This window comes from Numida meleagris, chromosome 1 (assembly GCF_002078875.1).
Source record: "Numida meleagris isolate 19003 breed g44 Domestic line chromosome 1, NumMel1.0, whole genome shotgun sequence".
In the NCBI taxonomy this organism is placed as follows: Eukaryota; Metazoa; Chordata; class Aves; order Galliformes; family Numididae; genus Numida; species Numida meleagris.
This window is the reverse complement of record NC_034409.1, coordinates 106,702,270-106,726,630: the sequence shown is the minus strand read 5'-3', so window position 1 is coordinate 106,726,630 and position 24,361 is coordinate 106,702,270. Positions and strand designations below refer to the sequence as shown.

The following is a 24,361-nucleotide window of genomic DNA, read 5'->3' as shown; positions in this document are numbered from 1 at the left end:
CCGGACCCGGTGCGCGCTGCCTGGCGGCTCCGGCCCGGCCGTGGGCGCGGCGGGCGAGGGGGAGCGGCGGGGGCATGTGGATGTTGGCCGTCGCCTTGCTCCACAGCATCTCGCATGGTGAGCGCTGCCGGCCCCGCGGGGCTCCCTGCTTTCCTGGCGGCCGGGGAGGGGAGCGGGTCGCGGTTGTGCCTTTTGTGCTGTCCGTGGCGGCAGGAGGAGGGCGAAGCCGCGCGGCGGTCATTGAAAGTCGCTCACCTCGCGGAGGGGCAGCCCCGAGCCGACCCGCGCCGCCGCGCGCTGCCTCCTGCGGCACGAGCCGGGGCTGCCGGGTGGGGACGGAGCGCTCGGGCTGCCCTTCCTCCTGGAAAAGTGCGGAATTTCGCTAAGTGCCGCGTCGATCCGTCCGAGTGCGCGGAGACCGGTGGGAGGAATTGCATCCTGAGCGTTCGCACCGAGAGATTTCTGCCTTTGCCGTTTGCTGTTTCGTCCTCCTCTGCTTTCGCCTAACAATTTCTTTTTCTTCTTTATTTAAATTTAATACTTCTGAATTATTTCCTTTTCGACTTTCCTTTTCACTACTTGCTCAGTGGTAGTTTGTTATTATTTTTCCCTCGCTCACTTATGTAAAAATATGCACGGCTAAGCATGACATCATCTGCAAATGTTGAAGAGAGTCAATTATAAAGTTAGCGGGGGGAAATTGGAAGGGAGACGTAAGAAGGGTAAACCTAACCTGTTTTATTTTCTCTTCGTTCTGCAGGCTGCTTGACAAACATTTTATGTAGCTTCTGGGTTTTTTCTTTTAAATAGTGGATGGGGGTATTTTGGAATGCTTGGGTATGTGTGCTTGAAAGCTGTCGTGGGAAAACGTGTTTAAATTGCATAACTTTTATTAAGCTATATATTAGCGGTGCAGTTTTAGGGATAGAAAACCAATTATGTTGTAGTGTGTGATTCCTGCTATTCCATTCCATTGCCTACTTCTCAGATTTGAGCACATAGCATTGCCTGCAATGCATAACATCCTGACAGTTAAAACAGAAAGATTAAACGCACCATTTCCAAAATAGGCAAAGCAGGTGGAAGGGGAAAATGTTTCTTGTATTGAATGGATGGGAGAGAAGCACAGGGCAAAGTGTAAGGTTATCCTGGAAGATGCAAATAATTGAGCCTGTGGCAGAAGGTGAGGAATGGATGGTGGCTGAGGGTGCCTTCACATCTCCTTAAGTATACGCTGGATGAGAAAATGCATTGACAGGCATGGCCAGTCCAGCGCAGCTAGCTGGATAGGTCATAAATCAGGAGGTGAATCTTAAGCATGTGTTTGCGGCTATCTTAAAATATTCTCATGTTCCGAGTACCGCTGAGTGAGAAATGACTGAAAATCCTCAAATCTCAAGCTTTAATTTTTTTTTTTTTTTGGCGTTTCATCTCACAATAAGACAACTGCAACAAGTTCTGACATTAAGAGATTATTTAATTGCAGGTATTTATTTTTGTCATCAGGCAGCACTCCGTCCTTTCTCCATCCTTTTGAGGCAAGATACCTCAGAGGGTGAGATCTGCTACAAGTGAGGCAGAATCCGTCCAGAAGTATATTCTTGCACCAGTGCTATTCTGTTAAACCTCAATTTGCATGGAAAGGAATCCCACGTCTGTCCAGAAATCTTATTTTTATTTATTTAATTTTTTTCCCAGAAGAAAGAGGCATACATTTTTATGTCTGCTGGACTGATGCTATAAATTTCATGTTCTAAGTTAGGCAGTCCCCCTCTCACCCAAAAGATTTTGAAAATCAGAGTAATTATTGCTTTGTGAGGTTGAAATGGTATGAAAATTGCTTTAACTTACTCCTAATTTATGAAGTCAATAGCAATTTCACTTTCAGTATCCTTGTGTTTTCAGACCACAGGCAAACACAAGCCTGCATTTCAAATATTTTTCTGTTTCCAGCAGAACAGAATGTAAATGATCCATGCATCTGCATAGATTCTCTATTGCCACACAGCAACGTTTACACGCTTGTGAACCCAGGTTACTGAAATAAAATACTTGCTGTATGATGGCATTTTAAGATAAAAGCACTGTAGAATACTTAATGGATAGGTCAATGATTCTTTGCAAACTTAAGTGTTTTTGTTTTGACACCATTCCTGATGTCAAAGCATGCACGTATTCAGGACCTTTTTAAAGGAAAATTTTAAAAATGGCGCCTACCTTCATGTTAAGTGCTCCTAATAAACAAAGCCAAGTGGTTCAGTCTTATTTAATTTAAACCACCAGATCAGAGTCACGAGTCAAAGAACAGTATTTTTAAAGGACTTCAGGTTTTAATGCAGTGTCATATCAGATATGTATCTCTTTGAAGGAAATGACTGCACATATAAATAGAAATGTCACATATATATTTATTTTCATTATTCAGTCTATATCTGTATCTGAACTCCATTGTGTGAGAGGCTGTGTTCTTTTATGACTGTATCTTGATGGTGGTGGGGGGGATGCTGTTGAAGCTTCTGCCATTGCCTTTTCTGAACTCCTTATAGAACCATGCTATGTTAGCCTGAAACATGGGAACGTGGTATGCTTGGTTTTCAACTGTGTTATATCTCATTCTGATTCTTATTTTAAAATGTCGCATTTTTTCATGTTTGTATTCTGGTTTTTTTTTTGTTTTTTTTTTTTTTTTTTTTTTTTTTTGTCCCTTCTGAACAGGGAGATAGCTTAAAAAATAAAATCAGACCTTATAGGTTTAACCCTGTAGTTGTCATCTTGGGCTGTGTTTCCACTGAAGTTAATGGAAGCTCTCTGAATAACAATAGCAAGCTTGGCCCCCATATTTCCCTGCAGTCACTCAGCACAATGCATTTTGTCAAATTAGATATGAGTGGTGTTACTGGGTAGGCTTCATGTCTGTAAAGCAGCTTCCTTCTGGGGACAATAAAACACTGACATGCTGTTACATCCAATTAGTATTTCTGAAACCTGAGACAAAACCTTCTCAAATACCCTGTTAAAGTTCTTCAATTTTATAAAGGCTTTAGACAGTCAGAGCTGTGAGTTTCTTAACATACAAGTAAACAGGTACTGTTAACCAGAAATGCACTGCAATCTTAGTGAGTGAATGGGGTGATACAGGCATCGGTGGCAGCTGTGCAGCTGAATTCACCACTTGGAAAACCTGAGTCATGCTCAGCTACAAGCCTGAGCAGTACCTGGAGTTACCTTCGGGATTGCTGTGCCTGTGCTGCCTTCCGTGTTTCTGCACCTACATGGTCCAGGGGCACGTACATGCATTTAACATTGCTGATGGAGAAGGTCTGCTGTAGGCTGGTCACAGCCAGGAAGGGGACATTTCGCTGGTCACAGGAAGGGGAGAGCAGGAGAGGAGAGCAATCTCCTTCAAATCTTCTGACTGTAATTATTGTGATAAAGTTAGCTCAGGAATTAGCGTGCCCTGCTCCGAAATGAGTACCATTCAACAGCATTTAATCCTTGGCATAGGTATGCTGAACCTGTTTGCAGGCTTCTCTCTGGCTCTATGTCTTGTGTACCGAGTGTCCAGTGCTGTTCTGCTGAAATGAAGGGAGCATCAAGAGATGCTCAGTGCAGTACGGATAGCACGAAAAATAAATTCCCCTTTAAGCTGTTTGAATCTCTAAGTCCACAGCGTATGCGTCCCTTTTCACCTACTGTGCCTGGCCATACGGGCTTTTGTAGTGCAGCAGAGCACAAAGAAGGCAGCTCAGCACAGAGCTGGGAGCAGGTCTAGCTGGAGGAGGAGCAAGGAGGGCGGCGAGGTGCCAGTGGCGCTCTCCAAAGAAAATGGTGACTCGATGTCAGAAAAGAAACATTTAAAGAAGAGAGCAAATGATCTCTCAAGTTTTTGTAGAAACATGCTGTACTATGTGCATAGCTTACGTGGAGCCGCATAGTCAAACCCTCACCTCAGAAACGTCACTGCAGATGTAGAGGGCACTGAGCTCGCTGTGTGTTCATGGATGGCGCAGCACAGCTGATTGTGTTTGTAATCCGGGGTAGCCCCAGCTACGAACAGCTGGTAATTCATCACCAGTGCCAAACAGAGAAATCTGCAATAGCTGAGAAATGCGAGTGCATTGGAGATCTCTACTTCCATTTCAAAATAAGTGTTTTCCCCCTCTCGGCCCGGGCTGTGCCCAGGGAGAGATGGAGTCAGGCTGTGGGGAGCACTGTGCCGAGCGGTGCCACACGGCACTAGTGAGCAGCTGCACAACACTAGTGGGCAGCAAACCACACGAGTCTGGCAGCATTTCTGACAAGCACTGAAAGTGCACTGTGCCCAGAGGAGGCGTTTTGTCTGCATCATGTTTTATTTTTCTACTTTTATTTTTTTGCAAGTGGTCTCCGAACTTTTAACTCGTGGATGCTGCATCTCCTTTCCATAGTGACTGAATACCAGATGCATGTGACAGTGTAAGTGTTCTTGGTAGCAGTTTAAAGTTAAATTTATTTCTCGGAATGATAAAGCACAAAGCCATAAACTCTGTTAAACAACTCGCAGCTCTGCGCTGTTTTCCTTTCTCACGGATTTCAGTGGCGTCTCTTCGGTGATGCTACATCTAGAAAAGTTTACAAACTCGTTTCACTTTTTGTTTGTCCTCAGAAGTAAACTTTTGTCGTATAATATACCGTTAAATGGGATTATCTTGTGGGTTTTAATGAGCTGCTCATCCGGAAAGTTCTTCCAGCACACGAGTTTGTGCAAGGCTCTGATTACAGCAGCAGCTGTGCTCAGGTTGGACCTCAACTTTTTGTGTCTCTGCCTGAATCAGTGTCCTCATTAATACGCTGTTTTTTCAGGGGCAGTGGCGGCTGGAGTGTGAAAATAATCTCCTTTACCTATTCAGTAAACACTGAAAAGATAACAAGCAAAAAGCTATGAAACTAAATGTCCTTGGGGGAAGGGAGTGGGTTCGAGTACTGAATCAAGGAGCAAACCAGATAGGTAGAGCTGTTTCCTTTCCCTTTAGTTTGTTCTTGTTAATGTGTGGAATCAGGGCCTCTTCAAATGTACCACTCATTTAGCCTTTGATTTCAACTGGAGCACGCTATAGCTCAGTCTGTCAGCCTAGGGCTCTTTCAGATTTCCACTGGGGAATTCATGAATTCCAACTTTCACTTTAAGGACTAAAGAAGGCAGAAAAAAATCATTACATTCACCTTGATTATTCCAAGGTACAATTATTGGATTTTTTTGAAATTATTTCTTTTGAGTCACTGAAATGAAAAATACTAAAAAATCCATTTAAGCAATACAGGGCTTTAGATCAGAATACTCAATTATTTCAAGGTGAATGTGTAGGTGTATGCAGTTAAATTACTTGTTTCACAATATAGTTTGAGATATTTCACAATCCTTTTTAAACAGCACTTCCTTTTCTTTTAACTTGTTGTGAAATCAATGAAATTAAAATTTCAAACAACTTTGTTATTATTCAAAAGAAACTGCACCTTATCAGTCTTCATCTGCATTTCATTAAACAGCTACTATTTTTAAAAAAAACATAATATGAGGTATATTTTATAAAAGGCTATCACAGCACAGTATTCTGGAATGCTGAAGAGAACCTCTTTAAGAACAAGCCACAGGTTCAGGTTGAATATTAGGAAAAATTTATTCTCAGAAAAAGCCACGCTAGCACAGGCTGCCCAGGGAGGTGGTGCAGTCACCGTCCCTGGAGGTGTTCAAGAGCCGTGTGGATGTGGCACTGAGGGACATGGGCAGTGGGCACGGTGGGGGTGGGCTGACAGCTGGACCTGATGGTCTTAGTGGTCTTTTCCAACCTTAATGATTCTATGTACTGTGGGTTCTAATCATCATTGCTTTTTATTTTTTTTATTTTTTGGTACTGCTGTTGACTAATGAGTTTTTCTTATCTAGTAAGTTTTTTTTTTTTTTTTTTTTCCTGTTAGAGTTTTGGAATACTCATCAGAAAAAAGAAAAACTAGGGTTCACTAATACACATTTAACATAGTGGAGTGGGCAACACTCCATGCTAGATATGATGCTATGTACTGAGGAAAGGAAAAAAGGTAAATGAATGGACAGACAGGATGACAGAGATGAACAAGTCTTCCTGGCCTCCCTGTTTAAGCTGTTTTTACTTAGAAGGCAGGGAGTAAGATTTAGGAGTGAGCCAGCAATCCTATTTATAGAAAGGAATTTTATAATGCAAAGGCTTTGAGAAAGAGAGTCACCTCCATACTAAACACCAGCCTCCCTGGATCTCCCTGGTAATTGAGGGAGGGAGCATCCTGGTGACCCAAGCTGCATTGCTGATGTGCCCCTACTGAAGCTTCCAGAAGGACAGAACTTGCATAGGCCAAGGCATGGCCCAAGAGCCTGCCTGAAAATAGCATCCTGGTGCATGTCAGTGCAGCAGATGCAAGGGCATGGATGAGGAAATTGAAGTGTCTCACCTGAGAAATAGTTGAACAGATTAATATTCAAAGCTTTTACATGCATGCCACCGCAGAGCAGAATACCAACCGTTCTGCTTATGCAGATCTAAGTCTAGTATGTTGGGAATACAGTTCCTTCTGATATCTGTATCTATATTTATATATTTTTGTAATTGCTTAAAAGCTACTGTGTCTGAAATTTCTGGCACTTGTTCTGCTGTCTAAGTATGCTGATGCTATTTTCTTCTAATTAATCACATGATAATCCCATGCAGAAGATTTATGGCTTAAGATTTCTGTTTGTACTAGGCTAAAAAATTATTCTTAGTAACTTCTTTTCATCTAAAGTAACTTTTTGAGAAAGTTTTGAGGAGCCCTCCAATTTCTTAAGAATATCAGAAACATGGTTCCTGGAAGGACCAGGCATCTTTCAATACAACTGGAATATAATTATGTTGCACAGTGGCTTCAAATAGTCATTTATCTATATAATCTACTCACGGTGATCCTGTAGATAAGATCATAGGGCTGCTCTGTTTGAATAAAAATCTGTTGGCGTGAAATTCTTGCATGTGGTTTTGTCAGGCAATCACTTATGCTAAGCCTCTACACTAAGACTGTTTGCCTCTACCATTTTTGTGTGGTCCCACTTAATAGGTGCCGCAGAGTTAAATGACTTGCTGAAAGTTGTCAAGGAAGAAAGGGTTTAAAAACCTTTGCATATTTTCTGTTTTGCTCTTTAGAAACACTTTTGTGATAACCTATACTTCAGTCTCTTAGAGGTTTAGTAGCAGGGAGTTCAGTTACTAGATACAAGACTTTCACATACAGACCTTGTTTAACCTGGCAGAGAAGGCTGGATGGGATAGTGAAATGTACAGGCTTGGAGGAAGCCAGATGTTGTTGTTAAAGTGTATGCTGGACTGAATGAATCATATGGTAAGATCTGAATGCATTGAAATGCTGCTTGATCATTTGCTTTTTTTCCAGACCACAGGAAGGAGATAACAAAATGCAAGCTCTGGCTTTTGCTAAACCCACTTGCATGATTGTTTAGTCCATCAGAAATCTTTTTTATTATTATTTTTTATTTTTTTTATTTTTTAAGCAGTATTACCTTGTGAAACTGAAAGCTTAAGGGAAGTATTTGGGACTTTCAATGGAGCTGTTGATATTTGGGATTTTGGCCCCGATTTGGGAAAAAAACTTCTGAATGCATAAAGTCAGTCTTTTGAAAACTAAGAGGTGGATGTGTGGCAAGCTGTTAGACTCTTCTGTCTTGACCTAAGGACAGAGGAAGTCCTTGACAAAGTCCTTTTTCTTATGAAAGGCTGATTCCGATGTCCCTTGAGTGGGATTTTGGAGGAAAAGGTGTCATTCAAGAAAACGAGGCTCTAGATGGACCTCAGTTTGAACAAAAAGGCCTAGTGTGGTTCACCATCCAAAAGGTCCTACATGAGTGCACGTTCTACAGTTGGCTGTACTCTTTTCCTCCCACTAGGTCGCTTTTCTGTGGAGCAGTACAAAAGCCAGTTCTTGCATTCTAGAAAAGAGAGGTGAACCATAGTTTGAAAAGCATGAAGCCAGGCATTACTATGTCATGATATGAAGTATTTAGCTTGGAAGACTCTCACAGAAGTCCATGTTGCCTAGACATGTTGGTAAAGCTTTTGGCATAATACAGTGATCCCAGAAGTCTAGAGTAATGATCTGCATTATACTAGTTCATGCTTTCAGCTGTACATATTTTGGAAACTTCCTTTTGTACCTTTCTTCCTATTTTTGTTGTGTGACTCTCACAGGTTTCTCCGCAACCTGACAATGTTTCTGACAACCGCATTGTGTAAGGATTCTAGACAGCAGATATTTAGCATTGCAAGGCGCAAAGGGAAGCAAAGAGAATAAGGCTCAGTTCACTGTGGGATTTGGGTGATGAGAAGTGTTTGCTGCGTTTTGTTGTGACATCAGATGTGGCTGGAGCATTCTGACTTCGTGTGTGTATGGATGTGTGTATAGATACATAAATAAAAAACTGAAAAACAGATTCTTAAGAGAGAGGGAAGGAAAAAGGTCTGATCAGGATTTTTGGTGGGTAGGATGAGAGAGGGAAAAAGGAGAGCTTCAGACTGCGTAGAGATCTAGACAGTACTGCAAGAGGTATGGTGAGAAGAGGGAAGGCACTCAGAGCCTGAAGCCCTGTGGGACAGCAGGAAAACAGTGTCTCAAAGCCAAATCTGAGCTGCGCACCTTATGGTGGGTGGATCTGAAGTCTCTGTGCTTCATGCTTTGCAGTGGGGAAGGCACACTGATCCTGCTCCCTTGCAAGCAGGAGCAGTGGGTATGGTACTCAACAGCTTGTGGCCTTTGGTCTCCCCAGTGCTGAACCCCATGACCCATCCTGGCCCCTGGTCTTTGCCAGAGATGAGGCAGGTGCTCCACGTGGGTCTTCCCACAAGAGAGCTCAAACTCCTGACTGCCTTTGTGCCCTTCACCTACCTGTACTTAGGTTTTTCTACAGTTTGTATCTGCTCATGTTGTTTCAGCTGTGACATAGGCTTAATGAGAAGCCAACAACCCTTACTCTCTCCTTATCCTTGCAGATACTCATATTTATTTGGGTAGTGAAAATATTTCTCCTGTCCCTAAAAGTTTATCAACTGAGACAACAGATGGATTTGAAGAAGTGTGGGGGATCAAGGACAAAAAGCAGTTCTGTGAATGTCAGTACAGCTGTAGGGCAGGAGGTGTGAGTCCCATCTGAGCAAAGGAGAAAGGAGCTGAGCTGCTTTATTGGGCAGGAGGGAGATAATTAATCCTTGGAAAAAGAAGCTGAGCTGTCAGGCCTTCAGAGGAGCTCTGGCAGTTGTGATTTGCTCTTCCACTGGTGGAAGCCACAACGGGCAGGTTTGGCACAAGGGGGGCTGCTCAGCACATGTGCCTGGACACAGGCCCTGCTCCTTGGGCCCTCCTAGGCTGCAGGGTCCTGTGGGCACTGCATGCTGAGGATGACCTCGCAGATATGGTGGGATCACAGACTGATGTAGCGAATGAGGATTATTTGTTGTTTGTTTGCTTTCCCAAGACCTTGTCTTTTAACCTTCTGCCATCTATCCTAGTCTGGGGTAAAATCCTGACCAAACTCCTTCCTTTCTTCCCTGATTTTCACCTTCAATTTGCGTGTTAATGTGAAGCAGTGCAACTTTGGAGGGATGTGGTAAAGTGGTGAATGCACTGGAAAAGTGCCACATGCATTCAAGCTGAGTTTGCTTTACTACTGACAGAGGGAGAGGCTTGTTTGTATGTCCTAGCTAGTGGCCTTCCAACATTTAAAGGGAGCTTATAAACAGGAGGAAAATCAACTTTTTACATGGGTAGATAGTGATAGGACAAGGGGGACTGGTTTTAAACAAAAAGAGAGGAGGTTTAGATTAGATGTCCGGGGGAAATTTTTCACTGAGAAGCCAGTGAGGCCCTGGCACAGGCTGCTCAGAGAAGCTGTGGTGCCCCATCCCTGGAGGTGCTCAAGGCCAGGTTGGATGGGGCCTGGGGCAGCCCTGCTCGTGGCAGAGGTGTGGGGCAGGGCTGGTTGGGCTTTGAGATCCCTTCCAACCTTAAGCCATTCTGTGATTCTATGATTCAAATGTGAAGGCAGTGCAGAGGAAAAGAAAGGCCCATCTGAAGACGCCGTAGCCATAGCAGTTCAGTGCATATTATGTTCACAAGTTAGCCCTAGTGGATAAAAGCAGTTACAGCATTCTTACCACATTTCAAAATATGTTTCTGTAGAACGGAAGAACGCTGAGTTTTAGTAACTACAATGGAGCTAATGAGTTTTTAAAAATATTTTCCCCCACTCCATAATACTGGCTTGACTGTTGCTTACTTTTGAGAAGAAGCCTTTTGGATCAGTACATAGTGTTTATATTTCAGCTGTGTTTAAGGACAGCAAAATGGCATGTTTTACCTCTATATAATGCAGTTACTCTTTCCCCATATCGTATCTATTGCTTTCAGTCCCTGATTTGAACACACGTTGGAGAAGGGGATTAAAGCTGTCTGATTACCTAAGCTCTGGCATTTCTGAAGGCCAGTGCATTTGGCCTTGTGCTCAGAGAATTTCATTGAAAATAATTAGTACGTATAAAATAGCTAGCTAGTGGAGATTTAAAGAATTATGACATGGCACAGAGCTGCTGCTCTCTTGAGATTAGAAAATGGAAAAAATGGGAAGTTATTCTGCTGATATGATCAGAGGTTGCTGTCATTTGGCTCAGGACTGCTGCCCTCCCAGAGAGCAACAGCACGGAGAGGTTTAGAAATGTTCTGGGGGGGATCACAGAATCAGGATGGTGAGTTCATCAAGGCTGTTCACGTAGTCTACCTAGACTTCAGCAAAGCCTTTGACATTGTCTCCCACAGTATTCTCCTAGAGAAGCTGGCAGCCTGTGGCTTGGACAGGTACACTCTGCTGGGTAGAGAACTGGCCTGAAGGGCCCAGGCAGTGGTGGTGAGTGGAGTTAAATCCAGCTGGCGACAGGTCATGAGTGGTGTTCCCCAAGGGTTGGTACTGGGGCCTGTCCTGTTTAATATCTTGGATTACCTGGATGAGAGCACTGAGAGCACACTCAGTTCTGGCCAACTTGTTGGCCAGAAGCGTTCATCTTCCAGGTGATAGGAAGGCCTTACAGAGGGATCTGGACAGTCTGGATTGCTGGGCTGAGGCCGGTGGGGTGAAGTTCAGCAAGACCAAGTGCCAGTTCCTGCACTTTGGCCACAACAACACCAGGCAATGCTACAGGCTTGGGGCAGAATGGCTAGAAGACTGAATGGAAGAAATGGACCTGGGGGTGTTGGTCAACACTTGGCTGAACATGAGCCAGCAGTGAGCCCAGGTGGCCAAGAAGGCCAGTGGCATCCTGGCTCGTATCAAAAATAGTGTTGCCAGCAGGAGTAGAGAGGTGATCGTCCCTCTGTACTCAGCACTGATGAGGCCACACCTCGAGTACTGTGTTCAGCTTTGGGCCCCTCACTACAAGAAAGACATTTAGGCCCTGGAATGTGCCCAGAGAAGGGAAACGAAGGTGTGAGGGGTCTGGAGCACAAGTCTGATGGGGAGCTGAAGGAACTGGGATTGTTCAGTCTGGAGAAGAAGAGCCTCAGGGGAGACCTTATTGCTTTCTACAACCTCCTAAAAGGAGGTTGTGGTGAGATGGGGATTGGCCTCTTTTCCTGTGTAACTAGTGATAGAACAAGAGGGAATGGCCTCAAGTTGCATCAGGGGAAATTTGGTTAGACATAAGGAAAAATTTCTTCTCCAAATGAGTGGTCAGGTAGTGGAACAGGCTGCCCAGGGAGGTGATGGAGTCACCATCCCTGAAGGTGTTCAAGAAACATTTGGATGTTGTACTGAGGGACGTGGTTTAGTGGGGAAATATTAGTGGTAGGTAGATGTTTGGTCTGAATGATCTTGGAGATCTTTTCCAACCTTGGTGATTCTATGATAAGACCAAGTATTTACTTACACTACAAGTCCAGTGCTAAACCATGTCCCTATTATAGGTGGTGGTGGTTGTCTTGTGCGCCATCATATCTCTGACCATGGCAGTGTCTCAAATTGTGTTACTAGCTCTGCACTGCTCCCCTGCCATTTTGTTATATTGTGTGTTTTTGTGAGGTGAAGCAGAATCTCCTGGCTTTGCTTTTAAGTTACGTCTTAGAAAGAAACATGCTAGATAGTAGAACAGCTTAAGATATTTTTTAAATGATGTATTTTTTATGTTTTAATAAAATTACTTTTTAATTAAATGGAGTCCACGTATGCTGGTATATGATCTCTTTCTTTTAGCTGGGAATGCTTGCAGGATGGTTGTTCTACCTTTATGCTAGTGAGAAACTAATTTATTTCCTGTTATTAATTCATCTATCAGTCGCATTTCTTATTAAAAGCGTGACAATGCCTTGAAGTGATATACTGTTGATATATCTCTTCACTTCTGGGTTGTTTTTTTGGAAATGTCACCTGAAGTGGAAAGCTGCATACTACATTTGTGAGAATTTCCAGGCTGTGCACACTGATTGCATGTAACAAGGTGCCCATTACAGAGAAATCCTGGGTCAAACTGGCCCTGTGCCATAATTGGTTACCTTGTTTTATTAATGTGCAGTCATTCTTAGAAGGCTAAAAGATTATTAGTATAGCTCTGTAACAGCGGTATAATCAATTTAAATTAGCTCATAGTTGAGTCTGTGTGATCTGGCATCTTTAAAATTAGGTAAGCAACTCACCATTTTGATTTTTTTTTTCTATAATGTCGAAGGAAATTTTTGTCCAATTTTATCTGTAAATGTTGCAGTTCATCATGTTTAAATATTTTTAGTGTCTGGAAGAAAAATCTATTTGAAAAGATAAAAGGTTATTTTAAAGAATGAATCAATTACTTTATGTAAAAGTTCAAAGAAAATACACCTCCTAAGATCCTTTTCCCCAGCATTCTATTTCTTCCCTTCCTCCTTCCCACACAATCTTCCTGGCTTCCTTCTGCCCATGCATCTCTTTTCCTGTCCACTCTCCAGACAAAAATGTCATTTGATTGTTTTGATTGTTTGGGTACAGATCAGGGTGATTTTCTGGTCTGCTCAGATTTTTTTCTTTTGAATGGTGATGTGATTTTACCAGGAAATCTAGACAGCATTAGACAGAACAGTTCTCTTAATTTCTTTTCCTGTTCTCCCCTGCCCTAAGCCGAAAAGCCCAGTAGTGCTGGTTTAGGCTAATTACTTCAAATGCAAGAAGTAAAAGAACACTAATACTTTGCTGTATCTCTGAAGGTCATCTAAGTGACCTACAGTTAAACATTAATGTGGGAAACTCTTGGGGGAGACAGCAAGGGATGATTATAATGGAAACACTGTTGGCTAAAATATGTGCTTATGCTCAAGTCTTCATCTGGCAAAGGACAGTGGAGTGTTTCTGTGGTTTTAGAGTTCTTCATTGCATCTGAATAAGCTATAGTTTGCAGATTCAGCTTCAGCATCTTCCATGCTGTAGAACTATGTGTGATCCAGGAATACTTAAACTGCTTCTTCTGCACTGCAAATCACAATTTCCGTTGCGTTTTACTAAGGAAAAAAATAAATCTGTTCATGATCATGCGTCATTAAAATGTGCTGGGTGCTCAAGGTGTTTCTTCGTCTGTTCCTCTAGCAGCTTTTCCCCTCAAGTGATTATGCTAATTAGTGTTTGATCAGATGATTAAATTATAATTCGATTAATCCTGTGCGCTAAACGCTCTGAATGCATTTCCATCGCCTGAATGCCTTGTGCTTAAGCGTTCATGTTTGCAGCTTGATATGAGGCTCTTGCCTCTTCCCTACCTAATGGGTTTTCTATTTTAAATGCACTAAAGTTCCCTTTGACGTTAGGAAACAGAGGAATGGGCTTTTTGTTTCCTGCTGAATAGGATGAGAAACATGTATGTTTCCCACTAGATGAACTGAATATTTCTAAGGATTTGAAAAAAAGAAGAATTAAAAAAAGGGATTCAAGCTGTTTTTCTGTTAATATACGCACCTCATGATTCATTCACAATTTACCAAGGCAGAAACTGTGATACAGCTAAATCTTCTATCTTCTAATAATTCTCCCCCTTTTAAAGCTGAAATATATTTTGGTCGAGAAGACTCTCTCCCCTGCAGAGCATATTGGAATGTGTGTGTGTGTGACTGGGAGAGAAGGTTGTTTTTCCTTCTACTACTTTCTTTCCCCTCCCTTTTCATCCAGGTTTATTTTTACATGTCATCTGTACAAGATAATCTCCATCAGAAGTGTAGAACACAGAACACACAGAATTTATAACCTTGGTGCCTCTCCGAGGCAAATGCTCAGCAGCAACATTGCTTTCTTTGTCTTTGGGATCCTGTGTTTTTAGGTTATTTCACGTGACCACAACTTTTAAAGTGGAGGTATGTTGACATTGAATATTAAATGCAAATATGTATTTTATATATAGATGTGTTAACTGACTTCTCCATTTTTGCAGAGGTAGGATGCTATCTGAAAAACAGTGGCTTCCTCTGTCAGAGACTACTTGATAGTAATGAGTGGCTTGAGTTCGGAAAAGGATGCTAAATTTAAATTCTTTGGCTTTTTTTTTCCATTTTTAGTGAAAGAAACCCACCACCACCACCAAAAAAAAAAAAAACAAAAAAAACCAACAAAACAAAATTAAAAAATAACAACAGGAAAACAGTATAGAGCAACCTCTCCCCCTCCCTTCCTTTCTCTCCTCAATTTTCCTCAGGGGAGGTGTGAGACAGATTGAAAACAAGGTTGCCAAGACCTGTCTAGGGGGATTTGGCTTTGCTGTACCCCAGGTGTGGGAAGGTAGAGAAGGGGAATAGGGATGTAAAGGATGTTTTCTCTCTTCCTCCCTTTGTTTGCCTTAAAGGCTGTCAGGGATTCATAGAGATTCTATAACATCTTATTTCACTTCTTTCAAACTGTTTAGGAAACAATTTTACCTGTGAGGTGACTAACACATTACAATGTATTATCAGCTATGAAACAGCATGGGGTAAATGAGTATGCGTAACAGATCATAGAGCACCTTCATACTACTGGTCTTAAATACACAGCCAGTAGCAGTGATTGAATATTGAGATCTTGTCAAGTTTATAGCTGAAGAACACCTATGCCTTGTCAATGAATTGATTATGTCAGCCTCATTCTTTGCAAGGGGCCCTACCCTATTCTCTCTCTCCCTTGGCTCTCTGATGTGTGGTTTTCCTCTGGATAGTCAAATGCATATCCCAGGCAATCATCTCACTTGCTTACATCCTCCAACCAGACTGGGGGCAGATGTTCATTCTGTAAACATCTGTGCAGATTTAAGGAGTTGCAACCTATGGATGACTACTGCTGCCTGGATGACTACTGCTGCCTGGCTGGGAGGTGTTATAACCCCTGGAGGTTACCCCTGGAGTAGTGGTTTGTGCAAATGCTCCCTGTTCTCTTTCAGTAACAGGCCAGATTAATGCAAACCTCCTGTTCTAAATTGCAGCTGATACAGTTGTCTGTAAGCAGGACCACGCACATGAATCACTCTGCTGTCATAGCCATGTGGGGTTAGAAACCTCCTTCTGGAAAGCAGTGATGAGTAGCTGGAGGCAGTAATGCCTTCAACTGATTCAGATAAATAGATCTGGAAGCGGGTTTGTGTCAACATACCCATTTTAGAACTGAAAGAATTAGGCTAAGCTGAATTAAGGCTCTAATTCTAAATGAAAGTGCTAGCTTAGGTTGCTGCTTAGCTCGTTCTTCTTTAAAGTTTAATTTCAGATTCATTTCCTGAGTTTCCCCATGTGGACAGGTCCTCAGACTCTGCCTAGCCTTGGGTAAGCTACTTAAGCTTGTGACCTGAGGATGTTACTGCAAAATAAGCTAAACTGTGTGGAAAGCACATTAGGTATTCCATGTGAACTAGTTGTATGCCTGCTCTTTTTCTTTATGGAAAATGCCCTTTGTGTGATCTTCCTCATCAGACAGACATCAGCTTTGTAACAGTGATCTTAGATTAGGGCAAGGATATTCAGGTAGGACATGAGCAAAATGGCTGTGGAGATTGAGGTATTCCTGAATACTTCTTAAGTCTGTACCTCACCTCCCTATCTGTGTGGTGGGAATACCTTCTATGCCCAACTGGCAAATCTGCTTTTGGGTGACTGTAAATATTCTTAGCTCTTCTGACTTCTCAGTGTAGAGCAGTTCACATTCTGCAGCATGCACACCCTTTTGAAAGTGCCATCTCTCTGCGACTGAGTAGTCCTTACTCTCTTTCCCTGGCAAATACACATGCTGATAATCTAGCAGTAGAGGTCAGTACTGATTTGCATTGGAGAAGCAAACCTAAGGTAATGAGGAAGAGGTAACTTCTCCTAACCTACAGTATACAAAAATACACCACCTTCTTTGTTAATGGTACTCCCTGCTTAATAAATGTTTTCCCGTGATGCTTTCATATGAAAACTGATAACAGTGAACAGGATGGCTCCTCAGTAGATGTTGCTGTTTTAGGCATATAATCTTTTCCAAAGTAAATTGAGCTCTGCTTCAAAAGTACCTGGACAGTAGTTAGTCTGGTTTCCCACCTTCAAACAGTTAATCAAATAAATAATAAATAAATAAGTAATAAATATGTAATAAGTAATGATAGTTAATTAAAAAAAAAAAAGAGATTATAAAGGGAGACCTGTCTTGGGGAGCATGTAGTTCTTACCTTGTTAGTCCTAAGTCTGGCACAGGAATTTAATGAACTTTCTTTTCCTTTTTAAACATGGCATTGAATATTTCTATTCTTTGTTGCAGGGATATGCTGAAACATCCTCTAGTACTAGCAGATTTGTCAGACTCTTGGTGTTCTGCCTGACATACGTATGGTCCTTTCTGGGAAATAGTCACGCTTCCTTGACTGCTTCTCTTTCATTCTCCCAGCTTTTCTTCCTGACCTTCTCAATGGATTCAGGTTGGCTGGTTTGGTTGATTAAAGCTGAGTGTGCTGATTTAGTGCTGATACCAGCTCAGTGTCTTCAGGTTAGGTTGCTCTTCATATTTGCCAGTGCCATAGTCTGGTGGTCAGGGGTGTGTACAGCTGCACCTGGAAGGGAGGAGGAGAAACAGAACAATTCTGTGAGCAGGGGCAGCCCCTTCCCTGTCTTGGCACTTAAAGCCTCTACTAGAGCTGGGGAGAGAGACCACCACCCTGAGATTTCTTCTTGGTACTCTGTCCCACTCACCAGCTTGTCTGTGTATCTTGTTTGCATTGGTGACTGCTCAGAACATATTCTTTTCAGAAACTGCCGGTCCCATATTGCACACTGAGGTATGTGGTATGCTTGCGTGGTGGTATGCTTATTATCAATTTGCCTCCTTATCTTGTTCTTATTTGTAAGTGTGTACAAGGAGTAGCTTCAGGCAAGCTTGGTGAATGTTGACATGACCAGTGTTTAAATGGGCATTTGTAGGCCTGAGTGCAGCATGATATGAGCTGCTGCCCCTTGGCCCACCCACAGTGAGCTGTTCTGAGGACTCAGATGAACAGCACAGTAACTTGCTCTTCCCTTGACCCTAAAACAGTATACAGGCAAGATTTCCCATGTCACAGGCACCACTGGTCCACACTGGTCTAGGGTGGCTGACTGCTCTCTTGCAGAGGGAAAGAAGCTGGGCAGAAGCTTATCAGAAACTAATAAAGCTTACAGCCACTTTCTTATGCAGTTTTGCTCTTAGCTTTTAGAACTTAATCTTGGAGTGTTAACTTTTTAAAAGCTTGATTGATATATTCCATGGTTTTTTTTTTTCCTGCCAGAGAAAACGTTTTCTGTATACTTCTTAAGCCATCACAGGTTTTTGTTTTTAACTTTCCTTTCTGCCTTCCACTCCTGCAAATTCCTGCTCTGGAAGAAGTATGTGCAGTTAGAGCCCTGTCCAGTCTTACTGTCTAGACACTTCTCTCGCCTTGCAAGAGTCTCAGTTCTCTCTCTCTCATTTATTTATTATTATTTTTTTGCAACAACTGTTATTTATATATTGAGAGAAAGTGAGGGATAGGCACTAGAGTGAGAAAATGGTTCTTTGACACAAACGTGGATTTTCCCATTTTCCCTTTCCCTTTTCCTTTCCAAAAAAGCATGCATTGAAGCCTTGGAGTTGGGTCCATGAGCAGCTGACTGTGTTTACCATGAGTGGCAATTAGCAATGCCTAGAAACAGCAACTAAACAGAGCAGAAATAAGACTACCTGGGGACAAGGAAAAAAAAAACAAAACAACAACACTGAATAACCCATATGCTATATTTTCAAAGAGGAATTATTGAATCAGTTCTATTTAGCTATGTATAAATCTAAATACTTTGTACTGCATACACTTCAGCACTATATACTCACTCATATAGAGGAGATTTTCTTGGTTGGAGGGCGCAGGCATTTACAGTTTCCTGCTTTTTGCCTTTATTTTTCAACAGTTAGCTTGAACCTCAGAAGGAAAGACAGCCACTTTTGGCTGTACTCCCCTTTCCAGCCCAGGATTATCTGATGCCATCTCATAGCACTTGCCAGTTGCAACACATTCATTTGAAAGCTAGGACAGCAATTCGCTTGCACTTAAACTTATTTTTCTCCAATTGTTCTCCTTTCTGTACTTCCCTAGTCACCAGGAGAGTAAATATTCAAAGACCATCCATCCTCAGAGATTATTAAAAGTGAATAAGAAATTTTACTTTAACTCTGCCAGAGAGAAGCTTGGATTCAAGCACCTGGAGTGACTTACTTACATTCCCTCTTGGAAAAACTAACTTAATCAAAATAAGTGTGCTTCCACAAAGTCAATATTTCTTTCAAGTTCTGAGTGTGTTTTCATCAGGTTGGTGTGTGTGTGCGTGGAGAATGGCTAGAAAGAATATTCAGAAAAATGCTTTCTGGCAAAGGAAGAGATCGCAGATCAGATCAATGAAATTTCCACAGAAAAGAGAATTGGAGTGATTTAATTTTATCAGCCAGAAATCTTACATCTGGGAACCGTTATGCTTTACCAGCAGCCCCAGTGAATAAACTTGAGAAAATATCATAGAAAAATAATTTTGTAAAACCTTAAAAACAAAGACTGGCACACAATTTCTAAACGAACACACGTGTTTCTACAAATCCGCTTATATGAATGACTTTTGATCATGACAGGCTGCAACAAATATTAAGCTCCTAGGAAAGTGGTGGTTAATTTGTTGTGCTGTGGTACATGATCGCAGTGTGCAAATGTATGAGCGAATGTGTCCTTCTGCAACTGAAGTTCTCAAGGGACACATCATGTCAATAGCGATGCATTAGCAAAATAGTGAAAATATGCTTTTTGTGCTCTTTTCTATTTCCAGTGCACCCAAATCATTTTATTCCTCTTATTTATGAAACCCTAGCAAATTTATTAGGTTTGACTAAAAGTTGCTGTATTAACCCTCAAACCCTTCCCAGTTTGATCTGAACCATTAAGAATCTGCTTCTAGAAGAGTCTTTTCAGCCTGTCCTCCGTGGTAGCCATTCAGGCTTGATACTCTTCTTTGTATGAGCTGGGTATGAGCAGTTGGTAGTGATCCAGTGTACACCTTTTTATATGTCTACCTGATCTTTTGGGATTTATTCCAGGATGAGATAATTATTGACACAATTAATGAGCTGATAGTACAGAGGCAAAATCAGGACTTCTTTCTGAATGATGCTATAACAAATAGTAACACCTGAAGGAAATGAGTTTGTGCTTCTGCAAAGAACCTCTATATGTGTATTTTGTTCTTTTTTTAAATTAAGCAATAAATGCAGCAGGAAATGCTTTCCAGGTCCTCTTTGTGTGTAAATTTTCACTGATGAGCTGTCATAAGCCCAGATTTGTTCTGTCCAGAGTGAGTGATACATTCTTTGGTTCATATCATAAATAAGTGTGGTGAGGGACATAGAAAACAAGATGAAGCTATATTATAGGTTCTTGAGATCTTTGTAAGTAGTAAACATTATTATAGGTATTTGGTTTGACAAAAAGCATCCTATATTCCCCAGTACAGGTTGCAAGTAATTGCTTGATCTTGACTGTATCTTCTTGGTTTTGGTCTCACTACCAATTGCATTTGCCAGTACACAAGTGCTTGATTAACTAAGATATTGATTGGAATATGAAACACTGCATTATATAGTATCTACAAAGAGTTCCCATTGCCAACCTGCTCTTTTGTTGTTCAGAAAAGAGTAAAAAAAAAAGTGAGCATTCTTCTCATCTAGTCGATAAAATTACAAACAAGAAACAAACAAAAAAAAGGCATTGTATGAACATTTTTATAAAATATTAAAAAGCATATAGGATTTAGCATTTTTGTTCATAGTTTGTGATCTAATTTATGTGGCTGAAGAAAAAAAATACACAGACTATATATATGTCTATAAACTTCATAGGCTACTGATATACTTTCAGACATACTGATTGACAAGTCATAAGTAGTGCTCCCAGCAACATTTTAGTTCTGTGGATTTACAGCTCATTATCACTTGTACTATCTGGTAAAGATGTTAAAGTGGTACATTTTTAGAACCTGCAATAGGAAAAAATGTGGCTAAAATAATTACCTCTGAAATGTGTATTACTAGTGTTATCAAATCCTTATTTTAGCAGAAGTATGTATTAGTGTTTTAAAACTGAGTAGCAACTGACATAAAGTTTCAGTTTAAATATTTCTGCATTGATTTTGAAAGTGTGTTTGAACTTAATGGCTCCATATGAGGCAGAAGAAGTGTTACGGTGGGTAGGCATAACAATTTAGAAGACCTGAACTCAAAACTGATGCTTTGCTGCACGTCTTCAGATGCAATGCCAGAGAATTTGCTTGTCTTTTAGGAGTTCTCCTTCCTCACCAGCTAATGAAAGTGTTTTGCCCCAAAAGCACAGACGTGATCAGGAACATAACACATGTGTACATATCCACATACAGCTGTTGGATGCTATATGGATGTCCAAAAGAAAAAATAATTTATTATTGGGTTAATGATTACTAAAGAAAGCAGGCCACTGAAGTGCTTGTTCTAGGCTATATAGCATTGTTCAACAGGCAGTTCGGAAATGTTTGATGTGAAGGAAGAAAATGATGCAAGGATGAAAGTAAATAAATTGCACTTGTGTAACAGTCTGAAAAACCTAGAACACCCTAGCTATGTGCACTTCTAACTGCACTACGCTTCATGGTTTGGAAGGAAATGTGTTATTCAGGTGAGAAATGAGCTCCCAGGTATCAATTTTATTTTTTCTTCGCTGGATCAAGGGAGCTCTTTCAAGATAATCTGATTTCAGCATTAACTGTGAATTCCTCTGGCTGCCTCTGGAAAGCAGTGCTCTCGGCGCCAGGCAGTAATTGCGTTAATCATCCATTTTTAAATAACCACATTTGAAGTTAAGTTGAGAATTGCTTTTCAGATCTTTAATTTGCTTTGGAAAACTGAAATAATTCCCACAAGGGCTGTGCTAATCAATATTCCAAAGGCAAGTAACCTTTGCTAATACTTGAACATGGGATACTCAATATTGTTCTGTGTAAAGAATACTAAGGGAAAAAATATACTCCAATTTCATCTGTGATTTGGCAGGTTAATAACTTTTCTGACTGCCAGGCATAGGGATTTTTAGTCAACAGGAGATTCATCAAGTGCAGAATTGCATTGTATTATCTCCTTTTCATTGTTGTTGTTTTTATTTCAAACCTTCTTTCTAGTATAAATGATGACAAATTGCATAGCTGTAAATTTGAAAGTCCCTAAATGGCGTTTTTGTCAAAGCCTTTATGCTGAAATGCTTACTTGGAAAGATTTTAAACCTCAGGAGCCGGGGGAGGGGTTTTAATTATTATGCATCATGACACAATGCATTATGCATCATGGTTGTTTTTCTGCTTTTTAAACACTTGTTATGGATGATGAGGCTAATATAAATGGACATACAGTGAGAGCTGCTTCAAAATCTTCTTATGATGTCATATTCTGTTTCTAAGGAATTTCAGCACCACTGTACTTGGAAACCAGCGGATAAGCAAACTTAAACCAGCACTTGGAAGCACACTTAATCATTAGCTGCCAAGTAGTCATCAAGGCAAAGTCACCTTGTTTTCAAAGGTGTCCTCCTGGTAAACTGGATAACAAACCCATGTGTTAAAAACTAAATGTGATGTAGTACGAGTGCTGCTGTCTAAAACCTGGGAGTATTTGACCCTGCTTCCTTTGAAACCACCTGCAAATTGCTGCTGTGGCTCAACATTTGGTTCCTTTAACTTGATTTTCTCCACCCAGGCATACATGGTACTGAAAAATACATCAGTGGTGGAATTGATTAAAGAGCTGATGGGATACGAAACATTCAGTGCTAGAGCTGCTTTTCTTCTTCCCTGCTCCCTACTTCCACCCCACCCCAAGTAAACATTGACTTTTCCCTTGAAGCCAATTCGATATTTAGGTTTTGCAGAGATAGAAGAGGAAAAAAGGGAGAATTGTGCATTCATTTTTTTAATAAAACCTGTTTTTAATAGTCACAGGGATTGCCTGGGCTGCATCCTGTAGAGATTGAGGGAGAGAGAGAGAGGCTGGTTTGTCTGAATAGATATTTAAGGAGTCACAGCAGGCAGTGGATCTGAGAGAGTGAAAAAAAAAATGACTGTACTTCCCCAGAGGGCATGTAGAATACAATATTTCTTATTTGAGGGTTGGAGAAATGAAATTTCAGTGTCATTGTGGACATTACAGACGATATCACTCAGTGACCCACAGACAGTTGTCAGCTGCATTTGTTCCTGAGATGCTTATCAGTAAAATCTCAAATCCAGCGTCCTCTTGCCCCCCATATGAGCAGAATTAATTGGGTTATAGTTGCATGCACTTTTTTTTTTTACCTCCTCCAAAGGGAAGTAAAAAGCCCCCTTCTCTCTCTGTGTATGCTGTTTTATAAAGGCTGCTTTGGTGCTATATCGTCTGCTGCCGAGGAATGCATTACATGAGCAGAAGGATGGTGTCATCTTCACTGCCCAAGCCTGAACTGTGAAGCTGTGTGCTGGTATCTGAGGACGGGCTGCAGCTCTGCCGGGGGCAGTGACACCTCACGCTCTTCAGCTGGGAAGTGAGATGTGCCTCCAGGCTGAAGCTGGGGGTGCAACGTGGGGCTCTGCCATGAGATGGGAAAGCAAATTTGGGTTGTTCCTTTTTTATATATTTTATATATTCACTATTCCTAAGTTTATTTTCACCTTTGTGGTCACAGAAAGATAACTACTCCCCCTCCCCAATTTAATGTAAAAGTAATATCTTTGATGCTAACATTTTAATGTTGCTGATAAAATCTTAGCACTTGCTTACTCCCAGCAACCCTGGCTAGCCCTCTGTAAAGATGTAGAAAGAAAAGGTCACCCTTCTTTTCGCTGCCAGGGCAGTGGTTGGAAGCCCATGCTCAACAGTAGGACCTGCATGTGTTTGCACCTTATCTCACCTGTGCTGGGCTGGCAAAAACCTCAGCTCTTAAGATCCTTTTATCACCTGCTTACAGATGTATTTTCAATCTGCAAGAGCTCTATTCCTTATCTGAGATGCTTAGAAGAGCCTCTTTCATGTCAGTCTATGTGTTGAGCTCTTAGCAACTTCCACCTCATTGCTGGGTCATAAAGTACTTTCTTTACATCTCCATTTTTTTTTCTTAATACAAGCCTTTAAAGCCTTCATTCACATCACTTCTCTATGTTCTTCATACAGGATCTCTTCTTGGTTGTCCTTTTGAAGTTCTCTACCATGTCCTATAAATGCAGTGTCATGGTTTTATGATTTTTGGTTATTGGTATTCCACATCATCACATCATGTAGTGTATGTACCTGGTTCTCAGAGAGAAGGACTACCACATTCCCCAGGGGACTTTGCTCCTCTGTTACCATTTCCAGTCAGAGGGAAAGATAAAAACTCACAGATCACAAGACCTTGTTCTTTTCTTTCTGCCCGTCTCTCGTCCTGGCAGCATCTCGCTCCCCAGCCGTCTTATTGTCGGTATTAGAGTAAGGCCTACCTTGATTTTGGGACATTCTCTCTCTCTGTATTGGATTTATCAGCTTAAATTGTAATTATATTGTATTATAGTGTGTTGTTTGGCATTCCAATATCTTATTTAGTAAACTAGTTTGTTTCTCCTCAGATTGTTGCCGCTGTTCTTTGCTCTCAGGCCCATCTCCCTACCCTTTTTTCCCTTTTCCCTTTCCCGGGGTGTGGGTCCGTGGGTCCCCCATCCCATTCATCACGGAACCGGGCTGAACGCCCGTAAACTGTTGACATGCAGTCACTTGCTCTGTCCCAACCTTTCTTTTTGCTGA

The 24,361-nt window shown here is 41.4% G+C and overlaps 1 protein-coding gene across 3 annotated transcripts in view; it reads left to right on the top strand.

The window, feature by feature from the left end:
* DSCAM (DS cell adhesion molecule) overlaps positions 7-24,361 on the top strand; it is a 463,977-nt gene continuing 439,622 nt past the window's right edge. For all 3 annotated transcript variants that reach the window (XM_021405879.1, XM_021405898.1, XM_021405888.1), the window contains exon 1: positions 7-117. In XM_021405879.1, the coding sequence (XP_021261554.1) occupies positions 75-117 (43 nt within the window). In that variant the 5' untranslated portion in view covers positions 7-74. The remainder of the gene's footprint in view (positions 118-24,361) is intronic.